Below are 21,320 nucleotides of genomic sequence, written 5' to 3'. Positions count from 1 at the left end.
GCATGCACAGTTCACTGTAAATTGTTCTATGCACGTGCAAAGAACAATTTATATTAACAGTGCACGCACAGGTTGCAAACCAGTAGTAAAATTGACAGCAACTCACCCCTGCTTCAGAAGTAATTGAACGTGTGCGTAACCACATGCATACAGATGCGAGAATGCGTGCATACATAAACACACACATTGCTTGTTGCCCAATCCAACTGAAGATGCATGAATGTTTGCTCATTATCCCAGATTTCATGTCACTTTAAAGAGAAACTAGCTTGCGCCAGAAAGCTTTCCAGAATGTCTCCCAGGTCAAACTGACAATCTTCACATCTTTCTCCTACTCTGTAAGCCCTTGAAATTCTCCTCCATACAAATCCTGAATAATAATTCTCTCATTTCTTGACTTATACCAATAAAGTGTCTTTCCAACCAACATTCCTTCTTTCCATTGGTCTTTTCGGAGTCTTTTCAGGGAAGGGCAAGTAAAGGAGTCACCACCCCCCAAATTCAAAATGTAGCTTAGTATTTGAAATTATCCTATGATGAGCCAGTCCATTTGATTAGTTGATTAATGACTCTTGAATTCTTCAGAAGAGCCCAATCTTTCTATTTGTCATTCATAAATCAATATAAAAATGAAATTAAGTGGTTGCAAAATTATTCCATTACATTCTGTTTACTGTATTATTGATGTATGGTAAAGCAATGAGAAAAAAAATAGATCATCAGCACCACCAATACTAGACTAGCAAATCTTCCCCCAAATAATACAGCTCTTCTCTCAGTTCCGGTCAGCAATGAACCTCTCTAAATGCAGATCTTTCCTCTGAAATTGATCACACAGGTTCCCCTAACAGAGCCAATATTTCCTACTCCTTTTGGACTCCCACCATGGCTGCTTCTGCCTTTTACTTCCATTCCAACCCCACCCTGTACAAACACACGCACACAGAGAAAGGGAGTGACACAATCCAGGCACACGCACTTGCCCAGAGGGGGCTAACAGGCTCGGAGAGGCGTGTGTCGGGCCTGTTGTGGCTGGCCAACTGAAGCCCCGCCCCTTCAGAGGCACACTCCGGAGGCTCATGAAGGGAAGTGGCATGCGGCACAAGTTTGTGTGACCTCTGTAATAGAACAACCTGCAGGGTCCAGGCAGTTGGTGATCCCCTCCCTTGTCTGAAGAAAGGGGACACTTTCAATGCAGGAAGGGTAGGAGAGGAAAGAGAAAGAAAGAAAGAAAGAAAGAAAGAAAGAAAGAAAGAAAGAAAGAAAGGAAGGAAGGAAGGAAGGAAGGAAGGAAGGAAGGAAGGAAGGAAGAAAGAAAGAAAGAAAGAAAGAAAGAAAGAAAGAAAGAAAGAAAGAAAGAAAGAAAGAAAGAAAGAAAGAAAGAAAGAAAGAAAGAAAGAAAGAAAGGAGGAAGGACATTTAGGGCTGATATTCCCCCAGGTCCCTGCTTACTGAGCATAAGAAGGCCTGAAACATTTAGATTCTGGGGACCACCTCCTTGGTACCCCCATTCTGCAGCAGTTAATATTCTTGCAATTGTTTGAGGTCAGCATCCATCCTGTGCGGACAGTCCCTCTCCCCACCGCCCAGCAGTGATGGCCTTGGCTGATTTTCATTACACCACAGGGATCAGCAGTGGATTCAAAGTCTATATCTTGGAAGGTAAGTATTTGAAAACCTTTTCTCTCCCCCCCCCCCCTTACCTTCTTCTGCGGTCTTTGGCAATTCTCAGGCTTTGAATGAATAGTTCAGGATTGAACCGGCGCCCGCTCAGGGGCCAAGCGGTTGAGGGAGGGGTTGGGAAAGACTTTTATGAATTGAAAAGTAAGAGACATCGGAATCTGTCCATTCCAATGCCCAGCTTTCTCCTTAATCCCCAGAGGGCAGTGGGATAGAATGATTTGTGTGTGTGTGTGTGTGTCTGTCTGTCTGTCTGTCTGTCTGTGTCCTTGTGTGTGTGTGTGTGTGTGTGTGTGTATGCATTTCTCTGGATTTGGGTGATCCAATCCTGAGGATCAATCAGATCGGGAAAGTCCAGTTTGAATGGGAAGAGCTTCTTTGCAGCAGCTGCTGTTACTCCTGCAACAAGACAGCTTGACAATGTCCCCAGGGCATGAAAATTCATTCCTGAGGCTCCAGGGGGCCTTCTTGGACCAACACTCTGCTTTTCTAGCACCCCAGGACCAAGTGCTATCCTACTTAAAATACCACCCAGACCTGCCCCCCCCCTTCCATAAAGCAGCCAAACCCACTCTCCATATCCAATCCATTAGGTCAGGTGTTTTTTTTTCACCCTCTAAGCCGAAACAATCATCGTCCAGAGATGCAACAGCCTCAAACGCATCTTCCAAATTTGAATGTGTTTGCTTTCATTAGTATTGATTTATTTTTCACCTCGGCGTGTTTACTTTTGGATCGCCGACTTCTTTGTCACTTCACGGTTCTAATCAATCCCATGGGTTGCCCTGTGCACGGCTAACATTTGAATTGGAAAAGCTCTTCGGGCGAGAACATGTAGTGCTATATTTAGCAGAAAGGAAGAGGTGTTTTCCCTAAGGAATTTATTTTTAAATTGGAAGAATTCTCTGAGATTCCTTAAGATATGACCATGAAAACAGATGAATGTGGGGCGCTTGGTTTTTTTTTGAGTAAAGTTCCTTTCGATATGGGTTGAGAAGGCGTTAATAATTTTAAATTCAGGGTTGTCTTTCTTCAACGTTGCTTTGGTTCTTATATACCCTTTATGAAAATAATGGGTTGTGGGGGGGGGGTCCTGGTTGCGGAAATGAATCCACTCGGATTTAGCATCTGTACAAGAAAAACCGAGTATTAAAAAATCCCACCATTCAAGTCATGCACAAGTGAGCACTCCCAAGTGAAGATTTTACAGCACACAATTATTTGTTTGTGGACTTCAACCTCTGCGGCTACAAAGATCTCTTCCAAAATTACTCTTTTTCTCTCTCCAAATTTCAACCAACCTTTAGTTCTTTGAAACAAAGGAAATCTGGCCTACAAATAGGCCAAAGTTCATTAGTAATTAGCAAATCCCACGTGTAAAAATGCAAGTCCTGATGCGCCTCTTGTAAATGTGTGTCAAATGCCATACCAAACTTGTCTGAACAGGAGCCCTTCGTCACAGTGATTATGCCACCTATTTTAATAAGGGCAGAAAAGTTCGGCTTAAAACATCTTCCCGGAGGGCCCATTTAGAGATTCGGGGAAAGTGTATGCCTCAGCCTGCCAAGAAATGCATTAGATCTCCTTAGCATGCAGGTGAGGAACTTACCTGCTTGAACAAACCAAAGGTTAGGTCAGTGGACCATGTCCAAACAAACAAGGAAGAACTAGGAGAATCAATTACGTACTTTTCTGGTTTTCCATACGTATGCTACATGTAAGCCTGTAAAATCTGTGTTTATGACTCATCTCCGTTCCTCTTGGATGCCGTAGCAATGGGGAATTCTGCAATGCCTGTGCCATTTATCCAGATTGCCTAATTCTGTGCATGCCTCATGCTCATCCTGGGCAACCTTGCTGGTCAATGCAGCAAAATCATGACGTTTTGCCCCAGTGCATTATTTTAGTAAGTCTGACAATATTGCCTATAGCAGAGAGAAGTATTTAGCTGATCTTGGCTGATCCCTGAAAGCTTAACTGAGCTTGGAATTGGTTGGTATTTGGATCGGAGACTAAAAGGAAGTCCCAAGATTGTAGACTAGATTGGGAATTTTTTTTTAAAAAAGCATTGTGGATGAAAGTAATATTGAATCATTTACATATTATAGTCAAAAAAATTACATGGACATGCCCGTAGAGTCATAACATAGTAAATTTTTATCATAATATACCATGCCATGCCATGCCATGCCATACCATACCATAGCCAGTGGTCCCCAATCTTCATGGCTTGGTGGGCTGGTTGGGGGAGAGAGGGAAACTGGGTGTGCAAGCAGCAGGCTGATGCTCATGCACACATAGCTCCATTCGCATGAGCATTTGCGTGTGTGCCAGCCCACCTCCCGTGCAGCCTGGTTCCAAGTAAGCCATGGTCCAGTATTGGGCCACGGCTTGGGGGGTTGGGGACCCCTGCCATCACGCACCATACTGTGGTATTATCATTGCTAGATACTGGGAGCAGGGCAGAAAAGCTGAAAATGTGGCTTGCCTAATACTATACGAAAAAGACGTGATTTGATCTCTGGAAAGGATAGAATTTCTAGGTCACAGCTGGAATGGGAGCTGAGTTTAAGCTGACCGGGAATATTGAAAAGGTCTGGCTAAAGATGGATGTATGCCATGAAAAACTTTATACTTGTTTTGGCTGTGTTTTTCAGGGAACCTTTTAAACAGGGTGAAAGCATTGGCTTACTCAGGGTGAAAAATGGGGACCCTGTGATTCAGTCTGGTGTTGATTTGAGCTACCCTCATATAAGTCCAGCCCTTACAACATTGTCAGGAAACTTAGTAATGGTGATGGCAATCATCCTTGATTGACTATATAGCCTCAACAAAGTGGGGGGGGGAGAGATCTATGACAGTTTTATGAAATGTCTATTCCAGAAATAATAGGTCCTCTGGGAACAGAGACAGGTGGTACATTAGGAATGGCTCTTTGCATGGCAGGATCTGACATTTTTTTTGTTTCCCGCACACCCAGTTCAGCACCTAATGTCAAAAACAATAAATGCCAGAAGTACCTGCTTTCCTTTGACAGGAACTGAGATGAAATGATATCCATTTGTTATTTTTGACACCATTTCATTCTCCGGGCTGCTTGGGAAATCAAATGTTTTAGGAGGAAGCCTTTTCAAGGCAGCCGCCCGCTTTAAAATTCTCAAGGTCCACCTGAACCTGTTTTCCCATTGTTCTCCTATTAGTTTTTCTTACCAGTAAAAATTATAATAATAATGAAGGACAAAAAGGGGAGTTGCAGAAAAGCTTTTTTTTCATAGATAGATAGATAGATAGATAGATAGATAGATAGATAGATAATAGATAGATAAATAGATAAATAGATAAATAGATAGATAGATGATAGATAGATGGATGGATGGATGGATGGATGGATGGATTGATGGATAGATAGATAGATAAGTGATAGAGATAGATAGATAGATAAGTGATAGAGATAGATAGATAGATAGATAGATAGATGATAGATACATAGATAGATAGATAGATAGATAGATAGATAGATAGATAGATAGATAGATAGATAGATAGATAGATAGATGATAGATAGATGATAGATAGATAGATAGATAAGTGATAGAGATAGATAGATAGATAGATAGATGATAGATAGATAGATAGATAGATAGATAGATAGATAGATAGATAGATAGATAGATAGATAGATAGATAGATGATAGATAGATAGATAGATGATAGATAGAGATAGATAGGTCTCAGATAGATAGATAGATAGATAGATGGATGGATGGATGGATGGATGGATGGATGGATGGATGGATAGATAGATGATAGATAGATAGATAGATAGATAGATGATAGATAGAGATAGATAGGTCTCAGATAGATAGATAGATAGATAAGTGATAGAGATAGATAGATAGATAGATAGATAGATAGATAGATAGATAGATAGATAGATAGATAGATAGATAGAAATAGATAGATAGATAGATAGATAGATAGATAGATAGATAGATAGATAGATAGATAGATAGATAGAGTGATAGAGTGATAGAGATGGATGGATGGATGGACGGACGGACGGACGGACGGACGGACAAACAGGTGTGACTGTGTGTTTGTGTGTGTGTGTGTGTGTATATATAATTTTATTTGTTAATGTGGTAAAATACAAAATAAAAATAATAACTGAATAAGACTATCTGGAAGAACTCACAAATCTTTAACCAAGTGGGGCATTTTTAAGGCTTTAATATATCAATGCCAAACATGGTCTTTTCAAACAATGGATGACATTCGTAACATCCATTACGGTGTTTACAAAAACACCGTCCAAATATTCCAGTTTAGCACTTGCTCACAGCCTTTCCTAGAACTGAAATACAATGTAATCCCCCCCCCCGCTACACACACACACACACACACACACACACCAAAGTTTCTCCACTTTTCTCAGCTGCCATCCTATTTCCTCTTGCCAGGCCACTCTTCCTTTGAAAATGAGCAGAGGTTCCACCGCCTCCCAGCCTACCGGCTGCCCACCTGTCCCATCAAGCGCAAGACCAGCCTGGATTTGAGAAGAACCCCCGAGGGACAGAAGGCGTCCAAAGTCAGGCGATTGTCATGCCGGCCTATTGCTGCAGCGTGAGTACACCGAGTGCTCAGTAGAGGGCAGTGTAACCCTAGGATAAAATCCGCCCCAGGGACTGAATCTTAGCATGAAGAATGACAAGCCTTTGGGGAAACTTCCCAGTTCTGTTCTACTATAACAACCCTTCAAGGTAGCTCAATGGTATCATCTCAATACTGCACAGAAGAGGACAAAGAGGAGAAACTGGATGAAAAAATATGCCTTTTATTATAAGGGGGGTGGGGGGGTGGAGAGAGAGAGACAAAGAAACGCCACTGGGGGGAAATCCATAAAGAAGCATAGCTATTTTGAGTGCTCGCTATTGGCATTCGCAAGAACAGTACAAGATTTAAGTTAAAAAATGTCCTGACTTAACACCCAAGTTGAAATCTCCTGTTGGGGATACAGTTTTACTCTGGATTTATTCCCTATCACTTAGAAACTTTTCCCATCTTCCATTGGCATCTTTCAGTCTCAAGAGACTATGGTAGTGTTCTCAAGCTTGGCAACTTGAAAATGTCCGGACTTCAACTCCCAGAATGCCCCAGCCAGCATTCGCTGGCTGGGGAATTCTGGGAGTTGAAGTCCAGACATCTTCAAGTTGCCAAGCTTGAGAAACACTGGACTATGGTATCGTGCTTGGGAAAGAGGTCCTCAAACAGCATCTGGTGTGGCTAAAAAGGCCAATTCGGGAGTGATAATCCCTTCCACACTGAGGGCAGATACATTCTGTCCTTGCCCAGCCCCCAGATTTCGCTGGTTCCGGGACTGCCTCTTTGCCTCAGCCTGACGAACAAGCGCCTCTTCGAATCGGAGAAGGCCATGCTGTGTCTTTAGCCTCCAAGATGAATGATCAGAGGTCAAGGTTTCCCAGCTGTTGATGTCCATTTCCCCACCTATAGTAGCGTTAACACTGGGGAGAGCTCTCTCGTCCTCTTACATGAAGACACATAGAGATAGTCCCCAACGTTGCCTCATTTTACGATTTAATTTGCCACACTTGTTAAGCGAATCACTGCAGTTCTTAAATAAAAGAACAGTTGTTAAGTGATCCTGGTTTCCCCATGGACTTTGCTTGTTCAGACCAGAGGTGGGTTCCTACCAGTTCGCACCTATTCGGTAGAACCGGTTCGTCAAATCTATCAAACCGGTTAGAAGAGGTTCCACCAGTGGACCCGGAAAGCAGGCCACACCTACAGAAGAGGTTGCAAAAAATTTTGAAACCCACCATTGGTCCTTGGATAGGATTATTCTACACTATCATGCTCCTATTTATAAAACTCAGTGCCTCTGTGAAAGGTAAGGATGACTACTGCGTTTGTGGTGCAATCAGAACATTGCGTGTGTTGTTGAAGTTGTTTTAACGCAAACCAAAGATGCCTTTCAAAAAACAAGTTTACATCACATTCTTATGCATGCCAGTGCTGTGTGTGAGGTAATTTAAGGTGGTTCTGACAAGTGTCGTCGGCATCTTCATATCCGGTCACATGGGCGGCAAGCCACCCCCATCCAATCACATGGGTGGCAAGCCACTCCCACAAATGAGACCACACCCACAGAGTAGGTTCGAACAATTTTTGAAAACCCACCACTGGTTCAGACGGTCGCAAAAGGGGATCACATGATTCAAGGACACTGCAATTGTCATAAATGTGAATCAGTTGTCAAGCATCCGAATGTAAATCACGTGCACATGTAGAAGCTGCAACAGTCATAAGTGTGAGCAAAACGAACTGTTGTAAGTCGAGGACCACCTGTGCTCCCTTTATGCCAGTCACTTCACAACCCGCCAACTTACGGCCTTGTCATTTCAGGATGCTCCTGGCTCTTCAAGATAGTGGGTTCCCGCTAATCTGATTTCATTTTCTTCTCCTTCTTGAAAAAGAAACTCCTGTTTTAAGAGGTGTCTTTTTTCAGCAGGGACTCCAGACCTGACTTTGTATTAGTCTTTTGTTATCTGAAAAGCAGGATTCCTGGAGAAGCCTTAGAAAAAGTCCAAATAGTTGACTTTCAGCTGTTAGCTAGAAATTCCTTCACCCCACTGGTGGGATTCAATTCTTTTTTACTGCCGTTTCTATGGATGTGGCTTGGTGGGCATGGCGTGGCTTGGTGGGCATGGCGTGGCTTGGTGGGCATGGCGTGGCTTGGTGGGCATGGCGTGGCTTGGCGGGCATGGTTTGGTGGCATGGCAGAGGAAGGATACTGTAAAATCATTCCCTCCCCACTCCAGGGGAAGGTTACTACAAAATCCCCATTTCCTCCCAATCAGCTGGGACACAATGGGGGAGAGAATAGATGGGGGCAGGGCCAGTCAAAGGTGGTATTTACCGGTTCTCTGGACTGCTCAAAATTTCTGCTACCGGTTCTCCAGAACTGGTCAGAACCTGCTGAATATCACCTCTGCTTCACCTTCTCTTTTATTATTCTACGGCTGATAAGATATTGAAATCCCCTGAATAAATCCCTTGCGAACATGCCTCCAAATAGAGGGACAAAATATCCACACATCCTTTCTTCGTTTCAGAAAACACAGTGCTGGGTCAAAACGTTTTCTTGGCAAAAGGACCCACTTTAGCAAACCTGACGTTATTTTTTTCTTCCCAAAGTTTAAAATTCTAATGTCCAACTGATATACAGCCGTTGTCTGGAGGCAAATGTTTCCAGTTTAATAACATTCCACTTTAAATGGCACACTGTGAATTTTAAAGCGATTGCACTGGGTGAGTCATTAATCTCTTAACTTCCATTTCTCATGAATAATATAAGATATTAAAATATGTAAGGCTATCTAAGATTCATTTCACTCCTGTTTGTCTGATATTAATGGGGTGGGGTGGGGGGACTAAAAGAGACCGACAGGTTGGATATGAGCCATGTTTTTAAGCTAGAAAATTATTCTGGGAACTGATTCATAGACTAAGGGGCTTATCTTATCTTAAAGTAGAAGAGCACACTTGAAATTCCACAGCTATGTAAAAGTTGGCAAGGACGGATCGCTTTCTTAAGGTGACGCAAAAAGAACACGATTCATATTCAGAGTGGTCATTCCCAATGAAATCAATGGATTTAATTTTAACTAATTTTAATTTTTCCCCAAGTGCGAAATGTGCTGCGATAGCCACACCCACAATGCAGAGATCTACATACAATACACTACAGGACTCTCTTCCTAGAAGAAACATTCCACATGCACAGTATATCAAATCATTCCTGGAACAAAGATCGAGCCATTAACTGGAAGGAGGTGGAGGTGTGAAGAGAGGAAACTGACCTTTATGTTTTGAATATTTTCCCCCTCCTATCTCTGTTTTAAAAGGTAGCATCCATATTAATGGGCTGCCGGATCGAAACACCGAGCTATAATATGAGATCTCCTGACCCCGTTCTCCTTTTCCGGTGCAGAAAGGGCAACCAAACCAATCTTGTGTCTGAAACAATCAACGGAGGTGTCTTTCACCCACATTGCAGTAAGCCTACCAGAGGTAGCATTCAGCAGGTTCTGACCAGTTCTGCAGAATTGGTAGCGGAAACAGTAATAGCAATAGCAATAGCAGTTAGACTTATATACCGCTTCATAGGGCTTTCAGCCCTCTGTAAGCAGTTTACAGAGTCAGCATACCGCCCCCACAGTCTGGGTCCTCATTTTACCCACCTCGGAAGGATGGAAGGCTGAGTCAACCTTGAGCCGGTGAGATTAGAACTGCTGAACTGCAGATAACAGTCAGCTGAAGTGGCCTGCAGTACTGCACCCTAACCACTGCGCCACCTCGGCTCTTACATAAATACCATCTCTGACTGTTTCCCCCCCCAATCTATTCTCTGTCTCCCGAGTCCCAGCTGATCAGGAGGGAAGGGGGATTTTGTAGTAACCTTCCCCTGCCACGCCCACCAAGCCATACCCACAAAAACGGTAGTAAAAAGAATTGAATCCCACCACTGAAGCTCACCTAATGCTCCTTCCTCCTCCTATTTTCTCCATTGCGCCCCTTCCTGGATCGAGATGCTCTGTGCACAGTCACTCATACCCTCGTCCTTTCCCGCCTGGACTACTGTAACGCTCTCTACATGAGGCTGCCCTTGAAGAGCACCCGGAGGCTTCAACTGGTCCAGAATGCGGCTGCGTGGGTTATCATGGGGGCACCTAGATGCTCCCATGTTACACCCCTTTTAGGCAGCCTGCACTGGTTGCCGGTTGTCTTCCGGGTGTGATTCAAGGTACTAATTATAACCTTTAAAGCGCTCCATGGCTTAGGCCCAGGGTACCTGCGAGACCACCTACTGCCACCGGTAGCCTCCCACCGTCCAGTGCGATCCCACAGAGTTGGCCTCCTCAGGGTGCCGTCAGCCAGACATTGTCGGCTAGCGACCCCCAGGGGGAGAGCCTTCTCTGTGGGAACGCCTTTCCTCTGGAATGAGCTGCCCCCGGAGCTTCGTATAATCCCCGACCTCCGGTCCTTCCGACGCGCCCTAAAAAAAGTTGGCTTTTCCAGCAAGCCAGCCTGGCCTGAACAAAACAAAACAAATTATTTATTATTGTTAATTTTAATCGAATATGTTTTTTAAAAATGTTATTTTAATCTTAATTGGGTTTGTTTTGGATATTCTATTTAATTTTTTTTAACTTTTGTAATATGTGTTTTTTTAATGTTGTACGCCGCCCTGAGTCCTTGGGAGAAGGGCGGCATATAAATCCAACAAACCAAACCAAACCAACCAAACCATTACAACAACCCTGTGGGGTGGGGTGGGGTGGGCTGAGAGAAAGGAACTGGCCCAAAGTCAGCCCGTTGGCTTTCATACCTGGGGCAGGCAGGACTAGAACTAATGATCTTCTTCTGGTTTCTAGCCTAGTTCTTTAACCACAAGCCCAAACGTTTTGTCTTCATAAGGGAGTGTGATGCCCAATACCAACAACAGCAAAGACTTATCTGATACAAGCAATGTTATGCCGCATGATGAGGCCTCCTTGGTGTTAGAGCCTGGCAGGGACATGACACTCTGCATGTGGCTCAGAAGCACTTTTCTTACCACTACTCAAGTGATGAAACTAGGGGTGGGCTTCAAAAATTTTAGCAAGGGGTTCTCTGCCCGGTTGCTGGGTGGGCATGGCCCACTACACCACAGTGGGGGTGGGTATTTCTGCCCTCCCCGTGCTCCGGAGGCTTTCCTTGAGCCTCTGGGAGGGCAAAAATGGTCTCCCCAGGCTCCAGAGGCCATCTGGAGGGCGAACTTCCAGTAGGCCTGTTTTTCACCCTCCCCGAGCCTCCGTGCTCACCCTGCACTTACCCCCATCCAAAACGGGCCACGTGGGGACTCCTGGGAGGGGCAGGGCGAGGTCGATGGGGCCAGCCATGTGTGGGATTCGGGAGTTCTCTGAACTGCACAGAAATTATTTATTTATTTATTTATTTATTTATCTATCTATCTATCTATCTATCTATCTATCTATCTATCTATCATCTATCTATCTATCTATCTATCTATCTATCTATCTATCTATCTATTTATTTATTTAATTGATTTGTATGCCGCCCACTCTCAAAGAGACTCAGGGCAGCTTACAAATAAAAAAAAAAGGAAAGGGAAGGACATACAAAAACAAGACAACATTAAAAGATCCACAACATTCACAACTTAGGATGGGGCTGGACAAGATCAACAGCCCGAGGCCTGCCGGAACATCCAGGTCTTGGTCGCTTTGCAGAAGGCCGGAAGGGTAGTAAGTGTCTGGATCTCCACGGGGAGATTGTTCCATAGGGCCGGAGCAGCAACAGAGAAGGCCCTCCCCCGGGAGGGTCGCCAGCCGGCAGATGGAATCCGGAGGAGGCCTAGTCTGTGCAATCTTATAGGCCTAAGGGAGGTAATTGGCAGGAGGCGGTCTCTCAAGTAGCCAGGTCCGATACCATGTAGGGCTTTAAAAGTAACGACTAGCACTTTGAAGCGTGTCCGGAGACCAATGGGAAGCCAGTGCAGCTCCCGGAGGATAGGTGTGACGTGGGTGTACCTAGGTACACCCACTATCGCTCGCGCGGCTGCGTTCTGGACTAACTGGAGTCTTCGAACACTCTTCAAGGGCAGCCCCATGTGGAGCGCGAATCTTAGCTTGAAGTTCTCCCAAACCCTGCGAACCCCCAGCAGCCCATCTCTGAGTCCACAGAAAGGAATCCCAACCCATCCGATACGGTGTTGCATTATAGGCTCTAAAAACCTGCTAGTCTCCCCAGTTGTACCCCTCCCCCCCGGGATGCTCTCCTGGTTGGAAAAAGCTTAATCAATTTGCTTATTTTCTCTCTTGCAATTGCCCTTCCTCTGGGTTTGGATTCTGTTCTGGGGTGGGGGGGGGGGCTATTGAAAAGAGGCAATGAATCCAGCTCTGTGAAGGCTAGAAAGCCTCCCTGCCAATGGGTGACAGGTTCTGTGTCTCTCTTTCTCTTCCTCTCCAGCTCGCGGGACCAGGTGGCACCTTCTGCATCCATCCCCATTGCCCCCATTGCAGTGTCCTGCGTCTCCACCTCCAGTGCTGCCGCTTGCAGGGATTCCCAGGAGGTTCCCCCTCCTGTGCACAAAAACACCCCCCAAAGGAGCCCCTCTCGGAGCCCACCCTCACAGTCGCCCAGCTGCAGCAGGTAAGTTGGCTGTGTGCCCATTTTTTGCTTTCTCTTCTCTTCTCCTCCCCTCTCCCTCCCTTCTCTTCTCCTCTCCCTTCCCTTCTCCTCTCCTCTCCTCTCCCCTTCCTTCTCTTCTCTTCCCCTCCCCGCCCTTCCCCTCTCCCCTCCCCTCCCTTCCCTTCCCTCTCTTCTCCCTTCCTTCCCTCTCCTCTCCTCTCTTCTCCCCTTCCTTCTCTTCTCTTCCCCTCCTCTCCCCTCCCTCTCCTCTCCTCTCTTCCCCCTCCCTTCCCCTCTCTTCCAGGGAGAGCTTCTCCCTTCCCTTCCCATCCTCTCCCTTCCCTTCTCTTCTCCCCTCCTCTCTTCCCCCTTCCCTTCTCTTTTCTCCTCTTCCTCTTCTCTCTCTCCACTCCCCTTCCCTCTCTTCCATTCTCTTCTCTTCTTTTCCTCACTTCTTTCTCTGACTCATTCTTTCAGATGCGACCGTCAGTCATCACCTGCGCCCCGCGTCGGAGCTGCCGGAGGCACCGCCAAGCCCAGCTCCCCAGTAAGTCTTCACGTTTCCCCTCTCGCCACTCCCTTTCCCTCCCTTTGACCGCTTCACCGATCTTCCAAGTACATTTCTCCTTTAGTAGGCAGGCTGGGTTTCGACCGGTTCGCACCGGTCCCTGCGATCCGGTTGGTTGCCGAACCCGGAAGTAAGTAACTTCGGGAACGGCGAAGCCCCCCCCCCCCCCGCGCCCACGCGCGCCCGCACACCGCGCCCGCTCCTTACCCAGTTTTTTCAAATTTCGCGCTTTCCACGCATGCGCAGAACGCCTGCGCGATCCTTCAGGAGCAGCTGGAGCATCGCGCAGACGCTAGTACGCATGTGCGCACCGCGTGCATGCACGCGCACGCCGCATGCGTGCGTGAGGACGCCGCCGGCCTCGTTCCAACCGATCCGGTTGGAACGGGGCGAGAAACCCACCCCTGTTTAGTAGCAATAGCAGTTAGACTTATATACCGCTTCATAGGGCTTTCAGCCCTCTCTAAGCAGTTTACAGAGTCAGCCTATCGCCCCCACATTCTGGGTCCTCATTTCACCCACCTCGGAAGGATGGAAGGCTGAGTCAACCTTGAGCCGGTGAGATTAGAACCGCTGAACTGCAGATAACAGTCAGCTGAAGTGGCCTGCAGTACTGCGCCCGAACCACTGCGCCACTGGCTCTTGTACTCGACTTGGAGTTCCCCTTCGTGATGGGCCTGGGGAAGAGCCACCTCTGGTGGGATGGCTGGGGGTATTTTGATTGCCAAGCACTTGAATTGCGATCACTAGACAGCAGAGATGCTGCCTGGCTGGCAATTACAAGGACTTTCCAAAAGCCCCCCCCCCCCCCCCTAGCATTATTGTGACCTTGAACACTCGCCGAAAGGATGGTTGTTTAAAGGGGGCTACCTGTAGACATCTCCTCTTTCTTACAGTTCAATGAATTGAGTTTATGAGTTTATGAGTTTATTATTTATAGGCCGCCCTTTTCCCTGAGGGGACTCAGGGCGGCTTACAATTTATAGGGAAGGGGGGGGGGGGGGTAAGACAATGGAACAATAAACATGAAAACAGTGCAAGTACAAATACAACACAACATTCATCATTTCGGGTGGGGGCAGGTTACGATCTTTATCCCCAGGCCTGACGGGATAGCAGGTCTTGAGGCTGTGCGGAAGGTCTGGAGGGTGGTGAGGGTACGAATCTCCACGGGGAGATCGTTCCAGAGGGTCGGAGCTACTGAAAAGGCTCTCCTCCGCATAGTTGCCAGTCGGCACTGACTGGCAGATGGAACTCGGAGGAGGCCTAATCTGTGCGATCGAATAGGTCGCAGGGAGGTAATTGGCAGGAGGCGGTCTCTCAAGTACGGGAGGTGTTGGGGAGGTGTTTATTATTTGCATGATTTCCAAAAGGTATCTCTTGTTCTGGACTGGGGGAAAAAATCCAGCCGCTTTTAGCAAAAGCATTAGCCCTAAGACTTATACACCGTTTTATAGTGTTTTATAGCACTCTCTAAGGCAGTGGTTCCCACCTTTTTTTGTCCATGCCCCACCTAAGCATCTCTAAAATCCTGATGCCTCACCCCCACCACATAAAATTCTTACTTTACTCAAAAAGTAAGCTCTACTGATGCGGAGGAAGCCTAAAAGGCCATTAATTTGGCTTAAACAAGGTTCAAATTGCTCCCATTAAAAATCAAATTGCCCCACCCCTGTGGGCCCTGGGCCCCACATTGGGAACCACTGCTCTAAGCGGTACTACGGAGTCAGCGTGACCCGTATGAGATTCGAACCGCTGAACTGCAGCTAGCAGTCAGCAGAAGTAGCCTGCAGTACTGAACTCTAGGAGCCGAGGTGGCGTAGTGGTTATGGTGCAGTACTGCAGGCCACTTTAGCTGACTGTGATCTGCAATTCAGCGGTTCAAATCTCACCGGCTCAAGGTCGACTCAGCCTTCCATCCTTCCGAGGTGGGTGAAATGAGGACCCAGACTGTGGGGGCAAGTTGCTGACTCAATTTGCTAAAAAATTTGTAAACTGCTTAGAGAGGGCTGAAAGCCCTATGAAGCGGTATATAAGTCTAATAAATAAATAAATAAATAAACTCTAACCACTGCCCCACCTCAGTTCAAATCAAGATCACTTAGGTCAGAATAATCATCCCTCAACATCCCTCATCCCTTTAACTACTGCGTCTTTCTCCATATAAGAGCTAAGGACCACGAACAACCCGTTCCAATCTGTTTTTAGAGATCAGAAGAGGAAGGAAGTGGGGGAAAGAGGTCACTTAGAAAAGGGGATATGGAACCATGGCCTTCCCACTGACGCTGCAATACATAATGCATTCCTCATCATTGGCCAGAATGGGTGCAACTACTTGATAACTGACCTTCAGAAAACATCTGGAAGCAGCACGTTGACCTAGTCTAAATGTAATCTTAGACAAATAAAACCAGAAGTGAATGTTTCCTAACTAACCTACTTCCCTTTCTCCCTAGCTCTCCCCAGCAAAGCAGAACAATGTGACCTCCAATTTCCCCCGCTCTCAAAGGCTTTGTCCATGGACCACCAGCATCTCAGCATCCTTCAGTAGAGCAACATCTCCCAGGCAGACAGTCAGAGAGGCAGATGGGGATCTCTAACCTAGATTTTGATATTCAATGTCGTTGACCTGGGGGAGTCCTCTTATACCCCTGTAGCAGCCTGTCCTTCCTAGGACCGGCCCCCAAAATCATGCTCGCCTCTTTCCTTTTGTGTGTGTGTGTATCTTGGTAGCCTACTCTGTTCCTACACCCTAGACCTGTCTTAGAGATCTCCTTCCAAATACCTTGGTGGTAGCTGCATTCCTGACTCTAAATCCATATATGTGAAAGCTCCACTCCAAATAGATAATTTCTTGCTAATCTGCATGAGTGAAGAATCTTCTAGTTCAGCATTTCGGTTCCAGTAAAAACCAGCTGTGTGTCTCACAAGAGGCAAGACGTGATATTCTTTGTCCGTGCCACGTGTTACTTGGGTATTGCCTTTATGTACTAAGGTCCAAGGGCTCAGTGGCTAAGACGGTTCAAATCCCTAGCGTCACGTAATGGAGTGAGCTCCTGTTACTTGTCCCAGCTTCTGCCAACCTAGCAGTTCGAAAGGACATAAAAAAGTAGAAAAATAGGGGCCACCTTTGATGGGAAGGTAACAGCGCTCCATGCACCTTGGATGTTTAGTCATACCAGCCACATGACCAAGAAGAGTTCTTCGGACAGATCTGGCTCTTCGGCTTTGAAACAGAGATGAGCACCGCCCCCTAGAGACGGGAACGACTAGCACGTATGTCCGAGGGGAATCTTTACCTTTACCTTACTAAGGTCCATTTAGTTACCATCTGTACCAGTGTTTTTCAGCTTTAAGATGTGTGGAACTGACCCTCCAAATTTCCCCAGACAACATTAAAGTTGCCAAGCTTGAGAAATCTCTTATCCGTATCAGTAATCATCTCAGAATCCTTTGGGAGTGAAAATGGCATTCCCCAAGCAGAAGAAGGAGGTTTAGAAGAACCTCAGTCTAAGGAAGAGAAGACAAATCTAGCCCAACAATAACTGAACCAGTCATGATCCAGGAACATCCTCAAGAAGGGAACAGAAAACTGGGGGAAATAAAAAGAGATTTCCTAGAAAAAGAAATGGCATGGCTATCCGGAATCTAGTGGATTTCCTTGTAGATCCTACCTGTTATAGCAATCCTTTAGCAAAGAGTGTGCAAGGCATCATTGTGTGCATAATAGCAATAGTACTTAGACTTATATACCACTTCATAGTGCTTTTTACAGCCCTCTCTAAGCAGTTTACAGAGTCAGCCTGTTGCCCCCAACAATCTGGGTCCTCCTTTTATCCACCTCGGAAGGATGGGAAGCTGAGTCAACCTTGAGCCTGGTGAGATTTGAACTGCCAAATTGCAGGCAGCTGGCAGTCAGCAGAAGTAGCCTGCAGTACTGCGCTCTAACCACTGTGCCACCTCGGCTCTATAAGAGATACACTATATTGCCAAAAGTATTCGCTCACCTGCCTTTACTTACTGTAAGTGATATCCCATTCCTAATCCATAGGGTTCAATAAGACGTTGGTCCATCCTTTGGAGCTATAACAGCTTCAACTCTTCTGGGAACGTTGTCCACAAGGTTCAGGAGTGTGTTTATGGGAATTTTTGACCATTCTTCCAGAAGTGTATTTGTGAGGTCACACACTGATGTTGGATGCATGGCCTACCACTTTATGGCTGAGTTGCTGTCGTTCCCAAACACTTCCACGTTCTTATAATACAGCTAACAGTTGACTGGAATATTTAGGAGCGAGGAAATTTCACGACTGGATTTGTTGCACAGGTGGCATCCTATCACAGTTCCATGCTGGAATTCACTGAGCTCTTGAGAGTGACCCATCCTTTCACAAATGTGTGTAAAAACAGTCTGCATGCCTAGATACTTGATTTTATACACCTGTGGCCATGGAAATGATTGGAACACCTGATTCTGAATATTTGGATGGGTGAGCAAATACTTTTGGCAATATAGTGTATATGGGGGCTAGTAGTACAAATAGTCCTAAACTTACAACAGTTTGAACAGTTTAGAGACTGTTCAAACTAACTCAGCACTGAAAAAAGTGACATGACCATTTTTCACACTTATGACCTTTGCGACATTCTTGTGGTCGTGTGATTTACATTCGGACGCTCGACAACTGGTTCACATTTATGTCGGTTGCAGTATCCCGGGGTCATGTGATGCCCTTTTGCAACCTTCAGACAAGCAAAGTCAATGGGGAAGCCAGATTCACTTAACAACGGTGTTACTAATTTAACGACCGCCGTGATTCCCTGAACAAATGTAGCAAGAAAGGTCGTAAAATGGGACAAAACTCACTTAACAAATTGCTCACATGGCAACATAAATGTTGGACTCAACTGGGGTCGTAAGTCCACGGCTCCCTGTAATGAAAAAGTACAACAGGCTCAAATTGTTCTCGCGTGTTGCACTTGGCAAGCGTAATCTTATTTTCTCCAGCAAAAATGCACACCAATGGGGAAATCTTTATAACAAAACACACGATGACTTGCAAAGAAATACAGGAAAGAGGAAACGGTGGTTGCAATGCCGGGAGAATCAGAAAACCGTAAGTAACCGCTGACACTGGAAGAATCAGATGAGGAACGCCCACAGCCTAGAAAACGGAGCTTCTCTGCGTCTATGTATCTACCTACATCTCTCCTATTGGTAATTCATGAATGTCAATGAAGTAGTATTTAACTGTGCATCGCGATGGGAGGTTGCCGTGAGGATAGGAGAATACATTTTCTTGATGCTTCTTATCAAACTCTACAAATAATCTTTAAAAAAACTAACAGGGGAAGGGGAAAAGTTCTTAAATTCTTTCCCATGGAGCTATTTTATGTTATTTCTTTCGCTGGCCAATTCTTTTGTAAGCATCCATCCAGTCTAAAGCAATGCACTGCATTCTAGCGCTTCAGATCCCTGCCACATTTGTCTGCTGCCAATCAGGCTTCAGGATTGCATGGAGGATCAATAATATGTGGAGAAAGACAAAGTGTGTTGGTAAACACACACACACACACACGCACACATCAAATAGATTATTAGCTGACATCAATAATACAGGGAAACAATAGAAACTCAAGTTAAACCGCTCCAAACATGATTGCAGAAAAACTTCAGCAACCGAGTGGTCGACGCCTGGAATGCTCTACCTGACTCCGTTACTACATCCTCAAACTCCCATAACTTCGACCTTAAACTGTCTACCGTGGATCTCACTCCATTCCTAAGAAGTCCGTAAAGGCGGCGTGCATAAGTGCACCAGCGTCCTTGCTGTCCCTGTCCTGTTGTCCCCATTTATTTGTATTCATGTCCTTTGTTCATGTCCATGTTTATACTTATACCTGTTATCTTGTACATGTTTGACAAACTAAATAAATAAATAAATCTCCAGGAGGAATGAACCGAGAGTGTGGGATTTGCCACATCTTAAACCTCTAAACCAGTGTTTCTCAACCTTGGCCACTTGAAGATGTCTGGACTTCAACTCCCAGAATTCCCCAGCCAGCTGGCTGGGGAATTCTGGGAGTTGAAATCCAGACATCTTCAAGTGACCAAGGTTGAGAAACACTGCTCTAAACAGAAATGATCCTTGGCTCTATTGCTGAGAAAGGTATAGTTGATTAGAGAACTGAGAATTGGCCGCCAAAATCCCTAAGTTCAACTTTTGTCTCCCTTAACTATCTCCCATTGCCCAACTCAGTATCACCAATCAGGTTCAGGCAAGATGTCTTCGTGACAGACTCTTCAAGTGCAGTTTGGTATGCGGCTCTCTCCTTCCAGGTGGGTGGCCTTGAGGCAGTGTCCCCAATCTTTCCAGGCTGGCGACCCGGAGCAGGGAAAGAGGGGGTGATTTTGTGAAAGGGGCAAGCACATGTGTGTGTGTGCGTGCGCGCAGGAGCGCCCGCAATGCTCGCTGTGATGCTTGTGTAAGTGAAGCTGTGAGCGCCCATGAGGCTTGCGCAAGGGGCCTGTGACTACACCCGCGTGAGTGGGGCCCTGTGCACACACACCGGTTGGCCCCTCACACTGGTAATTAATCCACGGCCCGATAGTGGGTTGTGGACCATAGGTCGGGGATCTCGGTCTTAAGGAGAAATAGCACTTACTTTCGTTTCCCCAAACATTCCCCCCTTCATTCTCCCTCCCCACAGTTCATGGCAGATACAGATCAGAGGTGGTATTCAGCCAGTTCTGACCAGTTCTGGAAAACCAGTAGCGGAAATTTTGAGTAGTTCGGAGAACCGGCAAATAGGCTGGCCCTGCCCCCGCTGTCTCCCAGCGTCCCAGCTGACCTTCTTTTGTTCCCCTGAGCAGGAGAACGGAGATGGGAAGCAGGTAAGTGGGGTAGGATGGGAATGGAGATTTTGCAGTATCCTTCCCCTGCCACACCCACAAAGCCACGCCCACAGAACCGATAGTAATTGAATCCCACCACTCAGACAGATTAATAGAGTTGGAAGGAACCTTGTAGGTCATCTACTACAACCCCCCGTCCAATCAGACTCTTAAAGAGCCGAGGTGGCGCAGTGGTTAGGGTGCAGTACTTCAGGCCACTTCAGCTGACTGTTATCTGCAGTTCAGCGGTTCAAATCTCACCGGCTCAAGGTTGACTCAGCCTTCCATCCTTCCGAGGTGGGTGAAATGAGGACCCAGACTGTGGGGGCGATATGCTGACTCTGTAAACCGCTTAGAGAGGGCTGAAAGCCCTATGAAGCGGTATATAAGTCTAACTGCTATTGCTATTGCTACACCACTTTTGATAGAAGATGGCAGTCCAGTCTCTTTTTGAAAGCTTCCAGCGATGAAAGCTCCCACAATGTCTGAAGGCAAGCTCTTCCATTGGTTGATTGTTTTCACTATCAGAGAATTTCTCCTTATTTCCAGGTTGAATCTCTCCTTGATCAGTTTCCATCCATTATTCCTTGTCTGGCCTTCAGGTGCTTTAGAAAATAGATTGATAGCCTCCACTCTGTGGCAGCCCCTCAAATATTGGAACACTGCTATCCTGTCTCCCCTGGTCCTTCTCTTCACTAGACTAGCCAAGCCCAGTTCCTGCAACCATTCATCGTATGTTTTAGCCTCCATTCCCCATTCATCTTGGTTGCTCTGCACTCTTTATTTTTTTATAGTGTGTCTGTCCGTCAGTTCATAGCAGTCTGTCACTTCGTAGCAAGCAAGCATCAGGTGGTAGCTGACAACGGCATTAATTTAATAATGAAATCTTTAAAATAGATTTTTTGTTTCACAAGTGTTTATGGCTTTAAAGCAAACTGACTCATCTATTTTTCAGCACATCTA

At 45.9% G+C, this 21,320-nt stretch overlaps 2 protein-coding genes across 2 annotated transcripts in view; one reads left to right on the top strand and one right to left on the bottom strand.

The window, feature by feature from the left end:
- LOC148048331 (uncharacterized) overlaps positions 1 to 21,320 on the bottom strand; it is a 433,893-nt gene that overhangs the window by 251,295 nt on the left and 161,278 nt on the right. The gene's annotated exons all lie outside the window — the stretch shown is intronic.
- LOC148048332 (uncharacterized) lies at positions 1,132 to 19,260 on the top strand. Its single transcript, XM_087708276.1, has 5 exons — positions 1,132 to 1,662; positions 6,141 to 6,303; positions 12,733 to 12,915; positions 13,372 to 13,441; positions 19,129 to 19,260. The coding sequence occupies exons 1-5, from the start codon at positions 1,596 to 1,598 to the stop codon at positions 19,258 to 19,260; spliced, it is 615 nt and encodes a 204-aa protein (XP_087564402.1). The 5' UTR covers positions 1,132 to 1,595.

The sequence above is a fragment of the Thamnophis sirtalis genome, unplaced genomic scaffold (genome assembly GCF_051295495.1).
Source record: "Thamnophis sirtalis isolate CommonGarterSnake01/CBP01778 unplaced genomic scaffold, rThaSir2_p1.2 scaffold_3, whole genome shotgun sequence".
Classification (NCBI taxonomy): domain Eukaryota; kingdom Metazoa; phylum Chordata; class Lepidosauria; order Squamata; family Natricidae; genus Thamnophis; species Thamnophis sirtalis.
The sequence above is the reverse complement of the archived record's forward strand: the minus strand, read 5'-3'. Positions and strand labels throughout refer to the sequence as shown.